Below are 23,659 nucleotides of genomic sequence, written 5' to 3' on the forward strand. Positions count from 1 at the left end.
GATTAATAAAATTAGTTACAAATAACTAATTTACAACTTAAATAGGAATATTTAATGAAATAATTAAAATAAGCTTCAGAAAGAATCTAGTTAGTTATAATTCTATATTTAATTAAATACAAGAAAAATACATATAGTTTATCTAGAAAATAATTCATTAAACTAAGTGTGGTTTTCTTAAATTAATTTCAAAAAAAAAATTGAAATTAATTATGTTGCTCATCAATTTTATTAGGTTAAACTAATTTAATTAATCTAGCACAGTTATCCAAATCAAGCAAATGGGCCTTCACAGCTGGGGTAGTTCATGTGAGGGGGAGCTGGGTTCAGTATGTCGTACCCACTTCTATTGGCCCCCAACTCTCACACAAGGCCCAAAAGAGAAGAATTTAACCTTAAAATGAACAACTGTTATTAATTGAATAGGCCCAAAAACTAAATGGGCTTAAATAAAATCTATCATGGTGTGACATTTTATTTAGCAACAACCTACATGCATCTAAACATAATGTAAACATATAGGCTCACACAGGTACACAGATTTGGATGGATCCTATCATGTTACTAGGTCATACACAGATGAAAGAAGAATGTAAAATTTACCTGCTACAAATTATTTACTTGACCTATTGACAATTGAACCATGGGTTAAAATCAAATCATTGGATCTGTCAACAAGTTAACCATGGCAATTTAGATCAAGCAATAATAGGTTTTATAAAACTTACACACAAGCTAAAACACATACTCCTGCAACAAGTTGAATTAGATAGTTGGATGTAGGATTTATTTAATTTTAAATTAATTAATTTTTAAAAAAACATTCAAAAATAAATATATAATAAAAAAATATTTTTTTCGGTATTAAATAAATTTAAATAGAATAATTAATATTAAAATTAAATCTACAATTTTTGAAAAAAAAAATAAGTTTAAACTAACCTAAATATCATTTCAAAAAAAAATTGCTCATACCTTTTAAATTTCATGTTATTTTATAAATTAAATATTCATAAAAAAAATACCACTTCTGATTTATAATTTAATTTAAATAAAAATAACAAAATTTAAAAGTTAGCAAAATATCTTATATCTATTCAAAATATCATGATTATAGTAATCTTATTTTAAATTTAAATAAGGTCAAATAATTTTTAAAAAAAAAATATATCTGATTTTAAATTTTAAAAATAAGATAAAATAATCAAATTTAAAAATAAGATAGATAATTAAGCCAAAAATTAGATATTTACATATTTTCAAGTTCAAATTACACTAATATCATAAATTAATTTAAAAAAAATTAATTTAATTTTGATAGTTAGAATTGAAATAGGAATAGTAAATATCTAAATACAAAACTACACAAAAAATCGAAAGTTAATTCCATGAGATAGTATGAAAAAATGAAGAAAAATGAAAAAATTTTGGGTTGTACGGATGGTATGCTGTTGCATACACATCCGCGCACGCCACTGGGTGATCTGGCCGAGAAACCTCGACGCTGGAGTGACCCAGCAAGATTTCCGCGCGCAGAATGGGGTATCAGACACCCCTGTGCGTGTTGCTCGGACAAAATCCTGTCCGAACATGCATCTGGCCGAGGGAATGGGCCATCCGCGCACGGGTGGGATAGGTGATCACCCTTATCTTTTTTCAAATCTTCAAAAAATCATAACTAATTCAAGGGAAATTTGCGGCAAAAATCCCCAAAAAGTTCAGTTTGATACAGATAAGTCCCCAACCTCCAAAAATAGCGGCAATAGTCCTCAAGGTCATGTTTTTTATTTGTCCGTTAGTCCTAATTTTAACTGAGCCGTTTACTTTTCTAAAATTGCCACATGTCGAAATATTATTGGTCCAAATTATTATTTTAATTTTAAAAAAAATAAAAATAAAAAAAAAATATATTATTTAAAAATAATTTTTTTTCTTTTTCTTTTTCTTTTTCTTTTTCTTTTTCTTTCTTCTTCTTCATCTTCTTCGTCTGCCAGGGACCTCAAAAAAAAAACCCTAAATCTCTAACCAAAACCTCCTCAACTGCCAGAGACCTCTCTCCCTCTCTCTGTTTACTATCTTCAATGACCCTCACCCCTCTAGTACGATAACCCAAAATACCCAGATGGAAACAATCACAGGTGCTCGTCTCTCTCTCTCTCTCTCTCTCTCTCTCTCTCTCTCTCTCTCTCTCTCTCTCTCTCTCTCTCTCTCTCTCTCTCTCTCTCTCTCTCTCTCTCATATTGCCTATTCAATTTGCTTTCAGGTGTTGAAGAGTGAAATAAGCGTTTGTCAGCTTCAGAGGTATGGCTATTGTATGTTCAGAGCACTATCAAGTCTTCATAAACAGGTAAAAAGTGGTTATCAGTCTGTAGCTGTTTATAATCCATGAGGATCAGAGTATTCTTACAAAACAAAAAGTTCTAAGGCTCTATTTTTCTGGGTTGGCAGGGTGTAATCCACAGGGATGTCAAACCTGGAAACTTCCTCTTCTCTCGTAAGGCCAGTAAAGGTTACCTGATCGATTTCAACCTGGCAATGGTAAGCTGCGCTTGCCCTGCTATTCCGCCATGTCTATTATCTAATTTAAGCCTACTGATTCATTATAAAGCCTGCATAATACACGCAATGATATGTTATCTCATTAAACTCATTTTTCCCATCTTTGGCAGGACTTACATCAGAAATATGGAAACACTGGTGAGTCTTCATCTCCACTCTGAGATCTATCATGAACCCAGATGGAAACAATCACAGGTTTCCTCGTTGATGGTCCTCTCTCTTGTCTCTCTGTTTCTTTCTTTCGTTAATGCCCAAATTTCTTACGGGTATCGGTTGTGGCAGCCAAAACGCCCATTATATTTGAGTTCCTAAGCTAAGAGCCATTCTGTGTCCGTGTTTGTGTGTGTGCAAGTGGACTAAAAAATCTCTATACCTTCGACAAGGTTTTGTATTTAGTTGGGTTCTAGGTTTGTGGTTGACGGAAAGATGGTGTTGGTGGCTGCCATCGACGAAAAAGAACAAAGGCAATAGGAGAAAGGAGGAGGAAGAAGAAGAAGAGAAAGGGTTGGGGGTTGGTGGGTTTCTGACAGTGAGAAGACGAAGAAACCGAAGAACCTTGTTCATAAGGTTGACGAAGCAAACGAAGAAGAAAACGAAGCAGAAAACGAAGAAGAAGAAGAAGAAGAAGAAGAAAAGAAAAAGAAAAAAAAGAAAAGAAAAAGAAAAAGAAAAAAAAAATTTTTTTAAAATTATTTATTTATTTATTTATTTTTATTTTTAAATTAAAATAATAACATCCACCAATAATATTTCGACATGTGGCATTTAAAATGGGTATAACGGATCTGTTAACTTAGACACCAACGGACAAATAAAAAACATGACCTTGAGGACTATTGCCGCTATTTTTGGAGGTTGGGGACTTATCTGTATCAAACTGAACTTTTTGGGGACTTTTGCCGCAAATTTCCCCTAATTCAAATAAAAACGAAATGGAGTTCTGTAAAAAAGTAAATTGCTTAATTTTTTCTAAACTAACCAATAAAAATAATTCCAGAAACAAAAATTCAATTACTTTTCACAAAATCTCACAAACATCAATCAATCATCATTCAACACACAAAACAACATGAAACTATCCAAATCACACACAAATCGTTTTAAGTCCAAATTTCTTGCAAGCAAATCAATTACCATGGCTCTGAGGCCAGTTGTTGGAATTATTTTACCAAGATCTTAGATTTACTCACAAGTATGTTGTTTAACATCCTAAATATGAACTTCTAAAACAATTATAAATAAACACATATAAAGTATGAGAAATCTTATATTGGGTGCAGCGGAATAATATGTCTCCTTCCACTCAGATCTCTAATCCTTGTATCCTTTCTGTCGCAGAGTATCACCAAGATCTGAGTCCGAATGTCCTTCTGTTGAATCTGGATTCTTCAAGATCTTCCACACTATGATTGAGGTGCCACTTGTTGTGTGTGGGCACTACTCTATCACTAAGGGGTTCGAAAACAATAATGAAGAAGAAGGAAAGAGAGGTGGTGGCTAGGTTAGATAGAAGGCTCAGGTTTTTCTCTGAAAAGAATAAGATGTATCATCTTTTTCTGAAGCCATCACTATCTATTTATAGTATGCCACATAGGGTTAGGTTTGAATTATTTGGCATTAAAATAATGAAAATATTAAATGACAAACCCTACATAAGTGGCCGGCCAAAGGCTTATGGATATGGGCCCCACTTTTGCAATTTGCTGTTTTATAATTTCTACATCTCATTTTCTCAAAAACGCCAATTTTTAAATTCAACCATTTAAATGCCAATTACAACTATTTAATAGCTAAAATTAATTATTAAATAATATTGTCATTTAATATATTTATTAATTAGACTAGTCAAAGTCTCTTAATTAACAAATATACCCTAGAAACTCTTTCTTTACAATTTTGCCCTTGGTTAGTGATAAATTAACAAACTAGACATAGTCTAACTTTAGAATTATAATTGATTAATCAAAACCAATTAAATGAGTCTTACAAGTAGTATTGTCTCAACTACTGTGGGGACCATGGGCCTATATATCCGAGCTTCCAATAAGCAGATCAAGAATTTACCAAGTAAATTCACTGACTTATTAATTCTTCGTTGAATCCACGCATAGATCTTAGAATTGTACTCTCAGCTATATAGAACACTCTATATGTTCCACCATATAGACACACTATTAATTATCCATTGTTATAATCCTAATTTGATCAATGATCCTCTATATACATGATCTACACTGTAAAGGGATTAAATTACCGTAACACCCTACAATGTATTTTATCCTTAAAACACTTAGGCTCGTATAAATGATATTTCAGCGTAGTGAAATGAGTACTCAACCATTTATCTCTGTTTAGCCAAGCTCGAAGGAAATCATCATTTACTTTCTATTCGCCAGATAGAAGCTATAGATTCCATATTTATGTTTAGCGCTCCCACTCAATTGCACTACCGTGTTCCCAAAATGTACGTATCACCCTGACCCAAAATTAGGCTTAACTAACAAACAAAAGAACACGAATAACGCTCTTGAGATTGAACCTAATCATATCAGGATTAAGATCATTTGATCTAGGATCAACTAGGTGATATTGAATTGAATATATATTACGGTAAGTTTAATAAATCTATATCAAAGTTCAATATCGGTCCCTTCCAGTGCATACTCCATGCATCCAACCCAAGCTTTACTTTAACCAATGCTCTGGAAAGAACATAGCATTTATCCAAGATGCAAGTAAACTCTGTTGTAGATTGTCATATCAGTAAAACCAGTGTTCTGATAAATCTAGGAATCTTTAATCACATAGTCTTGATTACTTTCCATTGTGTTGACGACACAATAAACAAGAACATAAATGTGAAAAGGGTTTGGTTGAATTTATAAATCAAATAGAGAAGTAATCAAAAATGTGAACCAAAACATACACAAATGAATGAAAAATACTTCTGTTTCTTTATTGATATTGAATAATACGATTGCATTGAAATGGAGTTTTATTTAGGGAATAAAACCCAACATATTGGGGGTAGAATTGAGATATCTACCTCTTGAAAAACTTGCACTGTGCCTAATTCATGCATCTCGCAAACTAAGGCCTTACTTCCAGGCACATCCGATAAAGGTGTTAACTGATCAGCCCCTGAGACAAGTTTTGTCAAAACCAGATGCTTCTGGAAGATTGATAAAATTCTCAATTGAATTGGGGCAATTTGACATAACTTATAACCCACGAACATCCATCAAGGGCCAAGCTTTGGCAGATTTCCTAATAGAAGGGATAAATCCAGATGAAAATCCACTTGTTCAGTGAGACGCGAACACTTAGAAGTTGTACGTGGATGGAGCATCCAATGAACATGGCTCGGGTGCAGGGGTGATACTAATTTTGCCAGAAGGCTTTAAGTTTCATTATGCCTTAAGATTTCAGTTTGACAATTCAAATAACGAGGCTAAGTATGAAGCCTTGATAGCTATTTTGAGAATAGATGAAGTGTTACAGCGACTCGCAGTTAATCGTGAATCAAATTTTAGGCAAATACCAGGCAAAGGGATTGAAAATGGCAAAATAACTAGAGAAGGTTCGGAAAAACTTGGAAAAGTTTGATTATTTCAAAATCAAACAAATTCCCAGAGAACAAAACTCTAATGCCGACACCTTGGCAAAACTGGCCTCGTAGAGCAAACTTGATGAATTGAATTTGGTACCGGTGGAAATGTTAAATGAACCGAGTATACGTGAAAAGGAAGAAGTTGAGATGATTGATAGCTCGTCTACTTGGATGACACCCATAATTAACTATCTACTCAACGGACAACTTCCAGCTGATAAAAACAAGGCACAAAAACTCTTGTATTCAGTGTCTCGCTACACGTTAGTAGAGGGAAAATTATATCGGAGGGGTTATTAAATGCCTCTCCTACGGTGTGTTCTCCCTGTAGAAGCAAACGAGATTATCAGAGAAATTCACTAGGACTTTTGTGGAGATCATGCATGTTGGCAAAGCTTGTCAAAGAAAATGATTTGACAAGGATATTATTGGCCAACTATAAATAAGGACACACACGAGTTTGTCAAAAAATGTGATAAATGTCAGAGGTTCTCACATATACCTCGCGTACCACCAACAGAACTAAGAATGATGACCTTGCCATACCCATTTGCGATATGGGGGATTGATCTGATTGGGGCACTCCCCACAGGGCGAGGAAGAGCAAAGTACGCAGTTTGGCTGTCAACTTCTTTACAAAGTGGACAGAGGCTGAACCTCTAGTTTCCATAACCTGCAAGAAAGTTCTCGACTTTGTCGTCAAGAACATAATTTGCAGATTTGGAATAACCATTAAGATAGTATCTGATAATGGAACTTAGTTTGATGGTGAGTTATTCACTGAGTTATGCAAAAAGAACAAAATTATTAAGAGCTTCTCGTCAGTCTCAAGGCCTCAGGCAAATGGACAAGTAAAAGTTGTTAACAAAACCTTGAAGGATACGATCAAAAAGGAGTTGGACGCTGCAAAGGGTATATGTGTCGATGAACTACCACAAGTGCTTTGGGCTCACAGACTGAGAATATAGAAACAGGGCATACTCTATTCTCATTGGCATTTGGCTCAGAAACAATGCTGCCAGTAGAAGTCAATATTGTGACCCACAGATGAGATTTTTATAATCAAGAAGAAAACCAATAACTCTTGAAATGTACTGACTCGCAAATTACTAATGCATCCTATCAACACTGAGTTCAAGATATTTCAATAAGAAAGTTAAGAAAAGGCTCTTCAATGTCGGTGATTTAGTGCTAAGGCGAATATTTGCAAATACAAGAGATGCATCAGCAAGAGTATTTAACCCAAACTAGGAGTGTCCTTATGTGATCGAGGCAATAGTTGGACCTGGCGTTTATAAATTAGCTTGGCTTAACGGCTCGCTAATAAAGAACCACTGGAACGTGGAGCATTTGCGACCCTAATACCAGTAAACTAATGTTGTAATCTTTCCTTCTGATGTAATATTTTAAAAATTCAATTATTAATAAAGTTGGAGTATTTTTCAAGAAATTACAAAGTTTTATTCTTTAAAATTACTTGAGGGGAATATATCTGTATGATCAACTGGAATTTATCTAGAAATACATAATATATTGCAAACCCACTCCATTTTTAAAATTTTTAAAGTTTTTTATGGACGACGCAAAGTCAAAAATAGCAGTTGTAAATGAGAGTTAACTCATAAAAATAACACTAAGCTACATGTAAAGTTGGATATTTAATGGCTCGTATTTTATCGAAATATATTAAACGAGGTACCAAGATGCCTTGAAAAAATACATAACCTAAGGTGTGAATAGAAGGCTTAACTATTCATGCAAGCAATCAAAATATACGAAGTAATCTAAAGTATGTTTAAGTTTGCTTAAGTCAGATTATAACTCTTTACGCGAAGTATAACTAATAAACTGCTCGCGAATAGAAGGCATGGCAGATCATAACTACTCGCATACATAGTAGATTATTAACTACTTAAGCAATATCAAAAGGAAAAATAAGGACAGTGGAAATGCTTACTTCAAGTACTTTAAATTTGATCAAAGTGTGATTGCTTAAGTTGTGAATAAAAACACAAATAAGCAAATATATTAAGTTCAAATGTAAAAGTACGAGGCAGAAAATAAAAGATAAAATAAAAGCAAGGTTAGCCATCCAACAATGCAAACTTGTCTTTACAAAAAAAAATGCCACAAGGGGCAAACCATTGTCTCGGCCATATGGCCATTTTCCTAAATAAAAAAAATATAAAATGGTTAAAAACCAAGCCTACATAGTAGGAGACTTGGATGGTTCTTCTTCTTCTCCCGCAGTCTCGGCCTCCTCCTCTGCCTTTTTAGCTTGCTCGCAGTAGGCAAGGACTTCCTCCATACCCTTTCCCAAGAAGCTCAAGTCCATTTCTGGATTCTCCATCCAAGCTCAGTAGATGGAGCACTTGGCAATAGCGTTGCATCGCTCCTTGGTGTTGGCCTCAGTCCCCTCGAGCTTTGTGATAGCTACATTGAGTTCTTCCTGGAGTTTTTAGCACAAGTCGGACTTGTCCTTTGCCTCCTTCTGAGTTGCCTCAAGTTCAGCTTTGTTAGCCCTCTTCACCTCCTCGATCTCTTTGTTTAAACGAGAGATCTCCATCTAAGCCTCGTTCCATTCCCTAGCAACGGCCTCACATTGCCTAATGGTCCTTTGAAGCTCACCCTCCAGTTGTTTCATCCTGTCCAGACCCCGACGTTGGGCAACAAAGGAGATGAAGGTTTTCTGAAAACAAATGAATGAAAAGGCATAAGTATTTTTTAGGGTTATTGGAATAAAAAGGCAGAACGAGGAGAAAAAAGAAACTAACCGAGAGACCAAAGGCGACGCTCCTTTCAAGCATCTCGTTCAGACTGCCATTATTGATTAGATCCCAATCATTTGGAAGAAAGGATCGGAGATGGCGCCAGCAGGCCGCAACGTATTTCGCAGAGTGTTTCAAGTCAGCGCTCTCACCCTCGATGGGCAAAATCTCAGGTACTTGGCTCAAAGAGGCTGCAACTTGACTTGTTTTAGGAATGGGCTCTTCGGTATGTGCGACGGCAAGAGGATGAGTTTGAACTTGGTTCTCAGGAGCCTTGAGGTCTATGGTCTGCGAGGCTCACTTCTTGTTGATTGTTGTCTTCCTGGGCCTTTTGAGGGGCTCCACATTGACATATGACGAGGTTTCTGAGGCAGTTAACCTTTTCTTTCCCTTTTTGCTTGAAGAGTGGAGGATGTCCTCTAGATCCATATCTGCGAGACAAAATAATGTGTTAACACTTTTTTAAAAACAAATAAAGGGGAAAATGGGAAATTATTTCCCACTTAAAGGATTTACCATAATCATTTCGCTAAATTCTCTAGATCCTGTGATCCTGAATATGTCATAGGAGTTAATTAGTTCTAAATCCCAACTCAAATCCATATGACCTGACCTATCCAGTATAGTCCCATACTGCTCGACAATCCCATAGTAGGAGCTAGTACAGCTAATCTGATTGTGGAATTCTGGGTACCAACTATCGAACCTATGTGTTATGAAATCTTTGAGAAAAAGGTTCCATGTGAAAAAATTGTACTGGCTATCTCTAAAAGACACTAATTTACTATGCTCGGCCCTAAGCACTGTGGGTGACCATCCACATTGATTACCTCGGGATACTTCTTCTTTAGCTTCCCGAGGGACTACATTTTGGAGATAATGCACCTGGCTACGTAGTCCTAGGATTCATCGTCGGCTAGGAACAAAACTTGCTGCCACGACGTATACTTGGGATATTTATAATAACTAGTATACTCGTTCTCAGCGAGGAGGCCCACGGACCTTAGGTTGGCCTCGTTTAAAAGAAAGTCGGATGATTGGAGACCAAAGGGAAGACCCCATAGGAGCCTGCGTCGCTTGACCATCTCTGGAGTAGGATTTGGTCTTTTCGAGACCGCTGTCAAAAGAATGAAATTACAAGTCAGCGAGGCCAAAGTTGAAAAACATGGAATAATTTAAAACCAACTTTGGAGCAGAATTACTTGCGTATTGTGCGAAATGTGGTTGTGTTGATTGGAGAGAGCCCAGTTGTCCAGAAGAAGTCTTCTTTGAAAGGGATCTTGTTTGGCAACCCAACAATAATCTTACGATCACCTGTGTGAGTCCCAAGATAATAAAATCCCCCTACAGCATTCTTCCTCGCAGGGACTGCCTTGACCGAGTAGAGGTAGACTATCTCCAGAGGAGTGGGGAACTCCCATCCTAAAATTTTATACAAAACCCTTAAACTTGCAAGGATTTCGTAAGAAATGGGAACCAGCTGGAATGGGACGATTCCAAAATGGTTGAGGAAGTCCTTAAAGTAATCTCGCAGGGGGAGAATCGCTCTGGCCTTGATATGTTCGAGGCTCCAAGCGCCTATCCCTATCAAGCCACTAGTACTCGCCTAGCCACTAGTCCCCTCGGATGCCTCGCGAGTAAGTCGTTCTGGTGGGTAATAGCTAAGCTCACCAGGGGCTACAAATCTTACTCGGCTTTTTCATTTTTGGTCAATGCCATAAGTCCTTAGGATGCTACCTACATAGTCTCTGATGGCTCGTACCCTCGACTTGATAAGTTCAGGTTCGAAGGTAACGTTGGGGTCTTGGGCAGTCTTTGATTTACGAGGCTTGGAAGTCATTATTTCGAAGTCCAGGTCACCTAGTGAAAAATCAATTGTGGCTGGGTAAAAATAAGGGCTTAGCTAAAGGATTAGATGATAAATTGGGAGGTTCAGGCCAAGCAGCATCTCGCAAGAAACTACATTTACTCTCTATTATTTCTTGTAAGAAATGCCTATGACGACTAGCAATATCATCCTGATGGGTTTTTATTAAATGGTCTCTAATTTTTGCATCATTTATTTCTAATTTGGACTTGGGTTTTGAAGTTTTGGGTTTGTATGGGATGGCAAGTTCACTAGGACACTCGATTTCTAAGGAAACTGGGGGATAACCTTTGAGACAAATTGGTACACTTTTACAAAAAAATGCAATCCCGATTCTTGGATGAAAGTTTATCAAACCAAAAACTTACAAATATGAGAAACTTAAAAATTTGTACTTTGCCTAAACCCTACAAAAATTACCCAGATAGTTTTAAACTAAAATCATTAAAACTAAATGGAATAGCAAAAATGTAGACTATAAAAATAATGATCAAACCCAGGAATGTAAAGAAAAACACAGAGAATGATGGGTTACTTACTGTTTGAAATCAGGTTGTGATGCGATGAACGATTCTACAACTGGGGATGGAGCGAATGATGTGATGATCTTTGTGAATCCTTGAGGTCGAACAATCAATCCGAATATACTTATAAAAAGAAATTGAGTAACAGTGGGGGCATGCAAAGCTTCGTAAAACTGGGATGGAGTTTTTCGCAGAAAGGCTCAAGAAAATTTTTAAAATGGCGAAGGTGTTGAAAAGGTGGTTCCTAATGCTCATGATGTGCCTCAAATCTACAAAATTGCCAAAATCAAAGGCATGAAATATTTCAAAATGGATTGTCACAAATATACCCTCTGTAATCATTTAAAAAGCACCTTTCACTGAAAATAACTTTTTAAGGGGCAATTGTTATACCTGAAATTCAATTGGTACTTCAGAGGGTGACACATGTCAACTTTAAGGAATATGAATCAACAAATATATTGATAATTATATCAATAAGTATTAAATGGAATAACTCATTAAATGTGGAGTTAATAGAGTATATTTGTAACTCGCTGACTGTACGGTCTTAAGCGAGATAAGGATGTGCAAACTATTGGTTGGCGTATTGATGGGAAACCATTTTGCGTTCGAAGGGATAATCCCAAGGATGACATAGATAACGCATAGCGAGACATCCATCTTGCTATGTATGGGAAGGCATACTCCTGGTAAGCTCCAGCTCGCTGCCAGGGTTATTGTTGCTATTGAGAACTCCCAGGACATGATTGTCCAGTCTGTAAGGCCTTATGGTTAGAGAGCAGTTCTTAAGTTTGCCAATACACTAGTGCTCATGCAATTGCTGGAAGACTTATGAATGAACTAAGTTGTTCATGTACCAAGCGAGATGCCTTGACGAGATATGTTTTTCAATGTTTCTTAATCCACATCAGCGTTCCCTTTAAAAGCAGTTTAAATCACAGCTATGTCATTTTCAAATAATAACTGCATTTATTTACGTGGAGAGTAATTAAGGCCCACAATTTTGAGAAAATATGGTTGTGGGATTTGAATTTGAATGTAATCAACTACCAACCTATGTTATTATAAATAGGGGCAGATTATACAGAGAAAAGGAGAAAAAATCCTTAGAGAAAATAAAATACACTGATTGTAAAGAATCCTTGTCCTGTATCAGAAAAATCTGAACAAGATTGACTCGTGGACTATGCAAAGTTAACTACAAAGTCACGTAAGAACCTGGTGTTATTTATGTTTCTATTATTTTTCTTAAATCACTTATAATTTCTGTGCCAAATCTATTACGAAAATAGGCTCATAATCGTTAACAAAAATCTGCGTTAATAATATTTGTTAAAATACATGAAATTTAATTCAAATTTATATTTAGACAAACATTTTAAACATACACTTAAACATGTATATTTAAATTTAAATTCTATCATATGTTTTTAAATCTTTTTTTTTGTGACGGTACTAATTTTAGAGGAAACTGTATACTCACTTTTTATTTTCTATTTAATTTATAGTTTTCTTTTATTGCTTTTTAATTTATACATAATTTTATAAGTCATATTTTTATTATATGCGTTAAAGATTCTAATTTTCATAAGTTATGTAAAATTATATTTAATACTTTAATTATAAAGAAGAAAATATATTTTTCAATTAAAATTATTTTACAGTTATATTTAATTAATGTGTAATAAAAAAAAAGTAATTCTCAACTTATTCCTTAATTTTAATGTTAACTTTAATAGAAAAATAATAAAAAATTAACTTAACAACTTTCTTTACATAACCACACTATATATATAAGGAACACTTCTTAATCGGTATTACCCATGAATGGTTATTAAACAAATTTAATTTTAAATATTAATTTTAAAAATATCAAACCATCGAATTTGATCTAATAACGAATAATGAAATCACAAATTTGAATTTCTATGCTTAATTTAACTACTTAATTAAAAAAAATATCAAAAAATATTTCTTTTTACACTATATCAAAAATATGTTCATACAAAAATATATAACTCAAACTCAACTTTTTCTTTTCTTATTTTTCTTGCTAAAAAACTCTTTTTTTTTAATTTTTTTTTACCGATAGAACAATCTCAACCCATATGATATAAAAATGAGAGATTTTTTTAATTAGATAGAAAAATTAAGCATAAAAACTCAAAATTTTCTAATTTTACCCATTCATGGGTAATAGCTTAAAAGTGCACCCCATATATAAATATATAAATATATTTGTAATTTGAGTTTTTAGTTACAATGATAGGTTTAACAGTTAATTGAAAAATAAAAATAAAAACTGTTAAATCAAATTAAATTTTTATTACATAGTCAAACTTTATACATAAGAATATAGAATATGAGTATATAATGGCATTCTTGTTTTGGTAAGTTATGCAACACATGAATTTTTCTATCTTAAAGATGACATTTTTAGAAACTAGAATAAACAGTGATTTTCCTCTTCAGTTTGTACTAGCTGTAAATAGAAGTTAACTTGCCATTACTATAGCACACGTATATGAATAAAGAATTAAAAAATTGATATTTTTCTAAAAGTAGAAACTAGATTTCTTTTTTCTCTTGCCAAACTCTGGAAAGAAAAAAATAAATTGAATGAACTTACTCCACAAGATACCAAATTCAAAGTAAATAATAATAACAAAAAAAAAAAACATTTAATATGGCTGAATAGCCAAGAAATAGAAGCTAAATTATGTTGTATGGAACATGAAATGGAAGGAGTCTTTGATAGTGTTTTTAGTTACTCCAAAAGCTATTAGAATATCACACAAACTTTAAAAATGTGACTCAATACAAAAGGAATGATGAGAACAGGAAAGACTTTCATCATATAAGAACACTTTAATTACAGAAAGCCACTGATAATTATACAGTTGAAACCTGATCAGAGCATAAACTTTTGAAACAAATCTCCCGTACCTCAGAAAAAATGGATTCTTCAGTGCTTCCATAGCTATGCTTTTCATTGATTAGCCTTTCTGGATAACTAAATGCCCCTATTCTCTTAATATAAACAGCCTGCTTCTGTTCCCATTTTGGGAACTAGCTTTTTGCTCCAACTTCCAAGTGTCACAAATCAGACATAATTAAAGGACTTGACACTAAATGCCTTTTACAGTTTTGCCTCAGCATATTCAAAATTTCAGGCACAAGGAGGAAACTTTAGCACTTCACCAGATAATTCTGTCAAAAACAAAACTTCAAGATGATCGAAAAATTCTCTGCAAACAATCTTCAATGGGTAAGGAGCCGCTTCTCTTCTTCTTCAACTTGAACAAGTGGTTTGCTAATCATAAGTTTATGTTTCTTCTCATCACAAGCTCCATCCACTTTTTTGTCATTTCCTGACACCACAATCCCAGCAAGAGGATCACCATGACTTGAAGTAGCTTTGACTTTGCTACGTGCCTTGCGGCAAGGACTTGAAAAAGGATTTTCTCCTGAGAGAATGTCTGTACTTTTTGGCCTCCTCTGAACATTTAAGAACCCGTTGGCAAGAGCCTCCAATGCTCTAGCAGTCAATGGCCGATTCCTCTTGCTCTGCCTTCTGTTCATGGCAGGGTTCTCCTCAGATGTACTAACATTAGTAATTTTCACTGTCTCAGGAACAAGCTCCTTTACTTTAGAAGGAAAGAAATTACCATTCGTATTCACTCTCTTGGTCTCGTCATTCTCCTCATTTAACATACTGTGGTTTCTGGAGTCCAGCGCACCACCATGAGGTGGGTGTATGTTCATTGATTCTTCAGCTAGATGTTTCTTGCTTATTCCTTCAGAGCGGTGCTTGTCAAAACAGTTCTCTCTCAGAACTTTTGACTTAACATCTTCAAGTGGATTACTTTCAGCAAGATAGGTAACAGAGGATTCCTTTTCTCGAGGAGGGCGGACATGAAAAGTGATATTCTTGATAGTTTCAGGTGACTTTGTTGTCCTTTGGAGTTCAATTTGTTTTGGCCCTAAGCCTAGGGAGCCATTTTGAGAGTGGTCGGGTGCCTTTGCCTTTGCACAGGCAGTCAATCTTCGTCTTTTGATGAGAGGAACTGCATAATCTGAATGACCAGATTTTGATCTCCGTTTAAATTGATGCAAAACAGTCTTCTTCAGATGCTTCTCACCAGATATGCTAGAGTTCTGATCCACTTGTGTCCCCGTTTTATTTGTAGTATCTGAGTGATTTTTGGTTGACACTTGATTTTTGCTACCATGTAAGTTCTTTTGGAGATTGGTTTTTTGTATTTTCGTTTTCCCTTTTGAAGAGTTGTCAGATATATCTTTTTCTTGTTTGCCTGATGAATCCTCAACGGTTGCAGATTTTCTCAAAAGATCAGTCAACTCAGAAGTACTTTTAACTAACATTGGAGAGTATCTCAGTTCTCTTACTTTTGATGATTTCCCTCCATGTAGGAGACTCGTATCAACAACAGTGAACTTCATACAATTTGGACCATCACTGTCAGATCTACCCTTGTTCTGTTTGGCGTTTTCACTATGGGAGTGCTTTTCAACAGTCTCAAATTCATCCAAATCGCCCTCAGAATCCCTTTCATTTTCCATTGAATAATGAGTCTCTTTTGCGGCTCTTTCAAATTCGGCAGGTAAATGTCTAAGTTCTCTTATATTTGATGACTTTCCTCCATAAATCAAGCTGGTATCCACAACAGTAAACTTCATTTGGATTGAGGTACAAGCAGAAACTCTGGGTTTAAGGTAGCAATGTCGTTGAGAATCAGAAGGGTCATCCTGGTCTGATGCATCTTGGTCGTTTTGGCCTCCAACAGGAGATTCTTCAGCTTCTAGCTCAAGAAGTTTTGGTTCAGATGCTACTTTATTCAGGACATCACTAACAGAGTCAAAGTAGTGTTCTCCTTTCACAAGTCTCCTTCTTGAGAATTTCTGTATGCCTGGCATTAGAAAAACCAGATAGTGTTTAGAGCTAAGATAGCCCTGATTTTTTGGTTGCTCAGAGTGCCATCCTTTTGCTAGCAAACGAGGCCAAACAGCTTCCCAAAAGATATCATTGCAACGAGCTTTGCTCAGCCGAAAACCTCCAGTCAAAAAATTCACTATGTCATCGGATGTGAGAGATGAACAAGCCTGACCAGTTGGTAAGAGGGGACAAACTAAAACATCATGATTGCTCTTTCCAGGATCCATTGCAAAGCCAGTGAGATCTTCTTTACCTTTACCAATTCTCACTGCTTCCACAAGTACGGGAATGCTGACACTAGACTTTAAAGAGGAGACATATTCTTCTAATGAAATTCTCCCCTCAGCAAATGACTTGTAGCCCTACAAACAGATCATAAGAATAAGAAGCTAGATACAGCAAATTTCTGCAAAATATATCAGAAAAACGACAATAATTTACAAGGCATAAACACGATTACGTGATGCAACTTAGGCCATAAAACAAACTTACATGAGAAAATATTATAATGCATGCATAAATCAGTAGTGGAAACAAATGTCTTATCACTACATACACACTTGGTTTCATTACCAAAACAAAAATTTGCATTCTAGAAATTAAAACAGAAAAGGAAACGAATTATGAAGTACCTCAAGTAAGGAATTTTGAGAATCCCCTGGGACATGCGGAGACAATCGAGATAACAACTCCTGTTGCCTCCATCCAGTAAATATTTTTCGTCCAGTTACACATTTTTTTCTTTTAATCTTCCGGCTATCTGACCATCTCCGATATGCATCAGACCTATAAAACCTCCCATAGTAAAATGAAAGAATTTCCCCCATGTTTTTGTTGCCCATGAATCTTTTAATCTGAAAAAAATTCTTTCCAAATATATATAAACCGAGGATAAAACTATCCACTTCAGAATTACTCCAAGAATCAGTTGGTAAACTTGGAATTGGATAGCAGCTGTTGTTTCCATTCAGCACACAGTCCAATTTTTCTGGTTTTGCTTCTCTATGTTCCAATCCATTTCCCGAGGATTCAACATTGAGTTCTGAACTTTTCTTCCTTACACAAGCCCGGTCATTTTTGCCATTTTTAGTTTCAAGAGGCTTGTTTGCATCAACTGTGTTATCAGAGTTTGTCATAGATCCTAACCCTTCACCTTCATTATGGAACCATGTAAGTGGGACAGGTAAACCCACTAGAAAAGAATAGGAAATATTGGAAGTTTCTAAATCAATAGGGTTAGCCAACAGCTTAAGACACTCAGATTTTGTTATCATGTGAGGAACATTGACTTGGTAATCTTCACCAACTCGAGGATTCAGTACTGGATCTCCAAATATATTGCTTGTATCATGAGAGCATGGAGAAATTAAACTCTCAATGGATGTTTCCCTAATGCAATTACCATTGTGATCCAGCTCAACTGAGTCCACCTGCCAAAGGATAATAAGCATTTTAGGGGGAATAAGATACAATTGTGAAGAACTTTTTCGCATGCTGAACTGATTTCAGGAAATTACTCAAAGCCAAAAAGGAGATAATACACCACAAAAATGCTTAACAAGTTTCGGAAAGGGAAACATAATCCAACCTTCCCCATAGATGATACATGGCTTTTAAACTTCATGGTATAACTCAGAAAAACTAATCAAATCCAGAAATTATTGATTCACTCCAAATACCAACAATTAGATAATGGCACTCACCAAAGGGTAGAAGATGCAAGGTCAGTTAACACATAATCCTGACATTTCTATTCACCACATGTTTTCTTTCACAGAAGAAAACAAACATTTCAAATCTAACTCTTTAATGGCTAAACCAATAAAGAAAAGCAACAAATAGAAAGATCCCACCAACCAAAAGACATTCAAATTAAAAGAGAGACAATTGGATGTGATCTCTTTCCTAGCTAATTAACACTGATCCAATCTGCAATTACCCAGTACTGCAAAAGTAAAATATCTTAATAGCTTGATCACAACAGAATGTTAACAAAACCCATAATGATTCCTGTTCAGAATGAGATTTTAATTTTTATTTCTTTTGGAAGAGAAAAAAATCCATGTCCTACCTCATAAGCCAAGTTAGTAACACTGATAAAATTCAAGACCACCAACCAGAAACAAGAAACCAAGACAAAGATGGTGAGAACGAAATTGAGACAACAGATGTCCAAGACAAAGAGAACAACCCAAGCTAAGAACCATGGAAAACACAGTTTATATAAAATTCAAGACCGCCAACCAGAAACAAGAAACCAAAAAGCAGATCCACTTCGTATCCAAGTTCTAGAGAAAGCTTTAAACCTCGTTGGAAAAACAAAGAACATAACAATAATGCAATCAGAATCAACGAAAGAAACAACTAAATAAAAACATTAGAGCAAACTGAAACAAAAGCATAGAACTCTACGATTGTAACTGAAGCAGTACATATTCAAAATCGAACACATTGAGAACCCAAAGTTTACAGCCAAAAGATTTTTATCATGTAAAAGTTTCAAACCCCAGAAAAAAAAAACAACAATTCACATTTGAGACCCAATGGATTAATAAACATCTAAGTACAATGCATAAGCACTTACATCCTTCTGAAACGTTAAAACAAGTATGCCAAGAAGTGAAAAAGCAAGAGGAAGATTTAATATTGACTAACCTCCATAGGAGAGCTTGAAAATGTGAAAAAGTCACGTGAAAAACAAAGCCTGCGCAAATGGGTTTTCATGTTAGACTCTGATTCACATCTACTACCAAGCTTTAGTATGATACCAAACACATCGAAAGAAATAAGCAGAAACAAAGACAGATATAGCATATAAAGATATATATGAAGAGAGAGGAAAAGGGTACCTTTTGTTTAGCAGAGTTGAGGTTTCATGGGTAGATAAGAATGAATTAATGGAGTTGAAGGAGTAGGATAACGAAGAAGGAATAAGAAAATCACTCTGTTCTTGGAATTTTAGCGTGGAGAGAGGGGTGAATGAGGAGAGAAAATAGTGTCTTTTTGTCTAACAAAGTGTTTTAGTACAGAAGAAAAAGAGAGGCACATACGGGGAAGACTCAACTCTCGTATTAAGCCTCTCTCAACTACAACCAAAACCAATGTAACCCAACTTTAAAACCAAATATTTCTTTTTTTTTTTAAAGAAAAAGAATTTCTGTCCTCTAAACATAATAACGTATATCTTAAATCCCTTGAAAGAAACATACATTACTAACCAAAAATTATATCTTAAATCAATTTGATCAAGGGATCTAAAGATATTTATCTGTAGACTAGACATTATCAAGTCAAAATAATTTTTAATTTTATTATTCTTTTTTGTAACATAACTAAACATTTTTTGTCTAGTGTTTTCGACAATGAAAATGCATTATATAAGAATGATTGTAGTTGTAGGTATGATATACACATACGGAAAATTTGTATAGAGCATAAAAAGATGTTGGAAAAGATCGATAGTCCCCTTAAAAAATAATATCATTGTAAGCTTGTAACCCTTCATTTAATCAACATTTGGATACTTATAATTCTAATTTCTTTTATATGATAACTGCGCGAAGCCCTAAAAGAGTAAATATATAATTTGGTTCAGTATTTTAAAAATTATTAGTGATTTACTCTATTTAGTTAAATTATAATCATCAATCATCAATATATACATAAAAGGTAGGAGGTTCCAATGGTTATATTTTTATTGTAACTATTATGGTTACATTTTTTTTAGCTATTTGATCACTATTAAATGGTTGTGATTAATTTGGAAATTAAATAAAAAATGACCTGTAACCTGATATTAACCTGTTAATTTATTTCCTTTTAAACTTTAATTAAGATTAATTATATTTTAAAATTAAATTAAGTATAATTATTAATTAATTTTTTGCAATTTATTATTAAATAAGGATCTTTTAGTAATTTATTTTTTTTACACTTAAATTATTTTAATTTTTATAACAAAACTGTTAATAATTTAAAATTATACACATATAATTTCATAATTAAAATTTTATTATACTTATAATATTAATTTAAAATGATTACACTTTATTATACTTCTTGATTTCAATCTATCTTAATAATATCCTCTCTTGTATTGTCAATATTGTACTTCATCTGGGTTCTGACTATATTTGTTATCTTATTCTTGTTTAGGTTTATTTCATCATCAACTATGTGTGCTTGAAAAGTATGTTTTTTTTATCGATCCAGCTTGAGTACTGATTGCAAGATAATGTGCCATAGGAATGAGAGTCAATTTTAAATGCTGCTGTTAGCACTTTCTTTCTAAAACTAGTTTCCATATTGATGAGTGTCTTTCAATGTAATTTTAATTAAAAATTCGGGCTCAAGGCTGAATGGTATTTCATTATGTACATGGCAAAAAAGTTAAAGTTCCAATATTCCTTGTCCCAGCTACCCAAAAGGTTTGTCTCCCAAATGCAATGCTAAAATATATAATTGGGTGCTTAAAGTTGTCCATAAGAGGAGAGAAATTTGTCTAACACATCCTAATCTACAGATGTGGATGGACTTATTCTAAATTTTTATCAATCTGCAAAAAATTTAAAAATTCACTCCAAACAGCTACATCAGGATTAATCCATTCATGGCTAACATCTTCAGTGTCATGCTCAATTCCATTGTTACTCATGTCAGAGACATCTTCTTCACATTTATTTTTCACAAAACTCATGAAATGAAAAAAATTATCTTCATCTTCGGACAAATTTACTATAGGTTTTATGTTTTCGTTGTCAATCATTTTCGATGTAAGTTTGGTGGAGAGTGGATGAAAGAGGATAATTGCGAGCAAGATTTTAGTTAATTAGAATTTATAATTAAAAAAATAAAAATCAAGACTTTAAAAATTAATTAGGTTTTAATTAAGTGTCAATATAATATCATCACACATCCTGCAAAAAAAAAAGAGGGTGTGTTCTTGTAAAAAAATTCATTATAAGGACAAAATTTTAATTTATATAAAAATAATTTTAATTTTTGTAAAAAAAAAATTATAATATTATGATTAAATAGCTTAATTGTTAAAATAATTAAACTAAGAGATTTATATATAAATAAAAAAAAATATTTATAAATTTTAATTGCTAAAAAAAGTCTTCTTAAATATTTATTTAATTACTTAAAAAATAGTTAATTATAATTAATTAATTATCAAAATGGAATTTTACCTATTGGTAACCTTCTATTATAGGTAAAAAAAAAAGGTAACTATATGGTTACAATAAAAATGTAACCATTGAATAGTCACCCAAAAAAAGAGAAGTATGAAGGGGCAACATGATATTCTAAAATTACTTTAATCTCACTGTTTCTTCTCTCCTTAATTTTTACGTTTTCTTAATTTTTTATTCAATTAATAAATATTAATTATTAATTCATTAAGAAAAATCTATACATCCATCTAATTTTTTCTTAATTTTTTATTTTTTATTATTTTATTCAATTTAATTACTTTCCATAAGTAATCATTTATATATATAAATATTGATGTTACGTGCAATGCACGTATAATTAGTCTTTTTTTTTTCTAATTAGGTTCAATTAGTTGATGTTAAGTAGAATACATGTATGTTTAATTTTTTTTAATTAAGTAATATTTTTTTTTTAATTTTTAAATGGGATTTGAGATTTTGATCTTTAAGAATTTTTTTTAGCTATTGTTGTATTGGTGTGTCATTTGGATATGATTATATATATACCTACTCATTACAAAAAATCTTACTTTTAGTCACAACAAAATTTGTGACAAAAAGTAAAAAAGTTGTGACTAATTATAAATTATTGTTCTTATGTTGTGACTAAAAGGTCCGTGGCTAAAGGTATTAGTCACAAAAATTATAGTTTGTTGTACTAAATGTATTTTTAGTCACAATAAGTATTGTGACTAAAACTAAATCAGTAACAACTTGTGTCTAAATTGTATGTTTTAGCCACAAATAATTTTTTGTTGTGACTAAAAGTCACATTTAGTCACAAAAACTTTATATTGTGACTAAAAAGTTATCACTAAAGGTAACAGTTTTTTGTAGTGACTTTTTAAATTTTTTAAAAAAATTTTAATTAGGTAACGTAATTAATAATGCATATATTGTAATTTACCGTATTCTTAACCAAAACTTACATAACCAAATTTAAGTGTATCTATATATAGGTTGGATTCGTAAATTTGATATAAAAGTTTTTTATTCCGAAACTTTATGAAAAATATGGTGTGTGAATCGGTTTACAAGAACTAAAACGGAAAGCAATCAATCCTTTATTATAACCATCTCAATTTAAAATATAAAATAAATAATAATAAAGTTAAAAATATGGTTCAAAATATTTATAATATTTTATATTTAATTTTTTTATATAAATTAAATATTTATATTATATTTTTTTATTTTAATTCAAAGTTAAATTAATAAATTTTAAAATATGATTAAAAATATTTATAATATTTTAAATATTTTAAATTTAAAATTAAAACTTTTCTATATAGAATATTTACATAATTTTAATTTTTAAATATATATATAATAATATTATAAAATTCATAAAAAATACTCTATTAATTAATAGGATATTCTATTAAAGTTAAGGTAAAAATTTAAAAAGAATCGTTAAACTAAGAATTTTGTTATCACATCTTATATGGAATAGCTAACAGTAAATAATCAATAAAATTTAAAAATTATATATATATATATATATTTATACAAACTATTAAAAAAAATCTAAACAAATATCCTTATTTTTATAGTTTTTTACAGTATTCAATGTAAAAATTAGATTAACTTATGCCAACTTTTATTTTCATTCTCTCATGTAAACCTTTATTCTCTTGCCCTACCTTAACATTATTTTAATTTTTACATGTTATACTGGTTTAGATTTATATATATATATATAATGTAATATTTTTACATTAATTGATAGTTACAAAGTTGTATTATAAAAAAAATTGACAACTTTTAGAGTACGATAAATTTATGAGATTATTTTTTTTGTTCATTTTTATTTTTATGAAAGGAAAGTGTCTAGAGGAGACACCAAAAAAATAGACTTCAACTTACTCTTTTTATGAGCCTTCTGATCAGTTTTTTTAGCCTAACAAAGTGTCCCCTATACACTTTGAGTAACTTTTTTTTTTGTATGATTAGTTGATTAGTTAACTTTTTTTAAGTGTAATATTTAATCCAGTGAAATATACGACTACATATGAGATAAAAAACCCTTCATAAAAAATGATACTTTGAGATATAAATAATAATATAAGTTAGATAGTGTACATAGAAGAAATTACCAAAAACAAAAATATTGCTCGTTTATTTGTTTAATGTTTAGGATAAAATTAAAAGTTTATAA

At 32.8% G+C, this 23,659-nt stretch overlaps 1 protein-coding gene and 1 long non-coding RNA gene across 2 annotated transcripts; one reads left to right on the top strand and one right to left on the bottom strand.

Annotated features, from left to right (window-relative positions):
• The first annotated feature begins 2,230 nt into the window (after nt 1-2,230).
• Nucleotides 2,231-2,703, top strand: LOC133034028 (uncharacterized). Its single transcript, XR_009685998.1, has 3 exons — nt 2,231-2,347; nt 2,449-2,538; nt 2,670-2,703. It is a non-coding gene; the product is annotated as an uncharacterized LOC133034028 (long non-coding RNA).
• An 11,308-nt stretch (nt 2,704-14,011) lies between these two features.
• On the bottom strand, nt 14,012-19,388 carry LOC115720264 (uncharacterized). Its single transcript, XM_061110820.1, has 4 exons — nt 19,135-19,388; nt 18,941-18,989; nt 16,918-17,715; nt 14,012-16,647 (listed from the first exon to the last, which is right to left on the bottom strand). The coding sequence occupies exons 2-4, from the start codon at nt 18,944-18,946 to the stop codon at nt 14,593-14,595; spliced, it is 2,859 nt and encodes a 952-aa protein (XP_060966803.1). The 5' UTR covers nt 18,947-18,989; nt 19,135-19,388; the 3' UTR covers nt 14,012-14,592.
• Nucleotides 19,389-23,659: the final 4,271 nt, after the last annotated feature.

The sequence above is a fragment of the Cannabis sativa genome, chromosome 2 (genome assembly GCF_029168945.1).
Source record: "Cannabis sativa cultivar Pink pepper isolate KNU-18-1 chromosome 2, ASM2916894v1, whole genome shotgun sequence".
In the NCBI taxonomy this organism is placed as follows: Eukaryota; Viridiplantae; Streptophyta; class Magnoliopsida; order Rosales; family Cannabaceae; genus Cannabis; species Cannabis sativa.

Bases quoted from the DNA above. Each gene is read 5' to 3' on its own strand.
- LOC115720264 (XM_061110820.1), bottom strand. The intron at 16,648-16,917 runs GTACTTCATAAT...ATCTGTTTGTAG, and splicing joins CTCAAAATTCCTTACTTGAG to GGCTACAAGTCATTTGCTGA.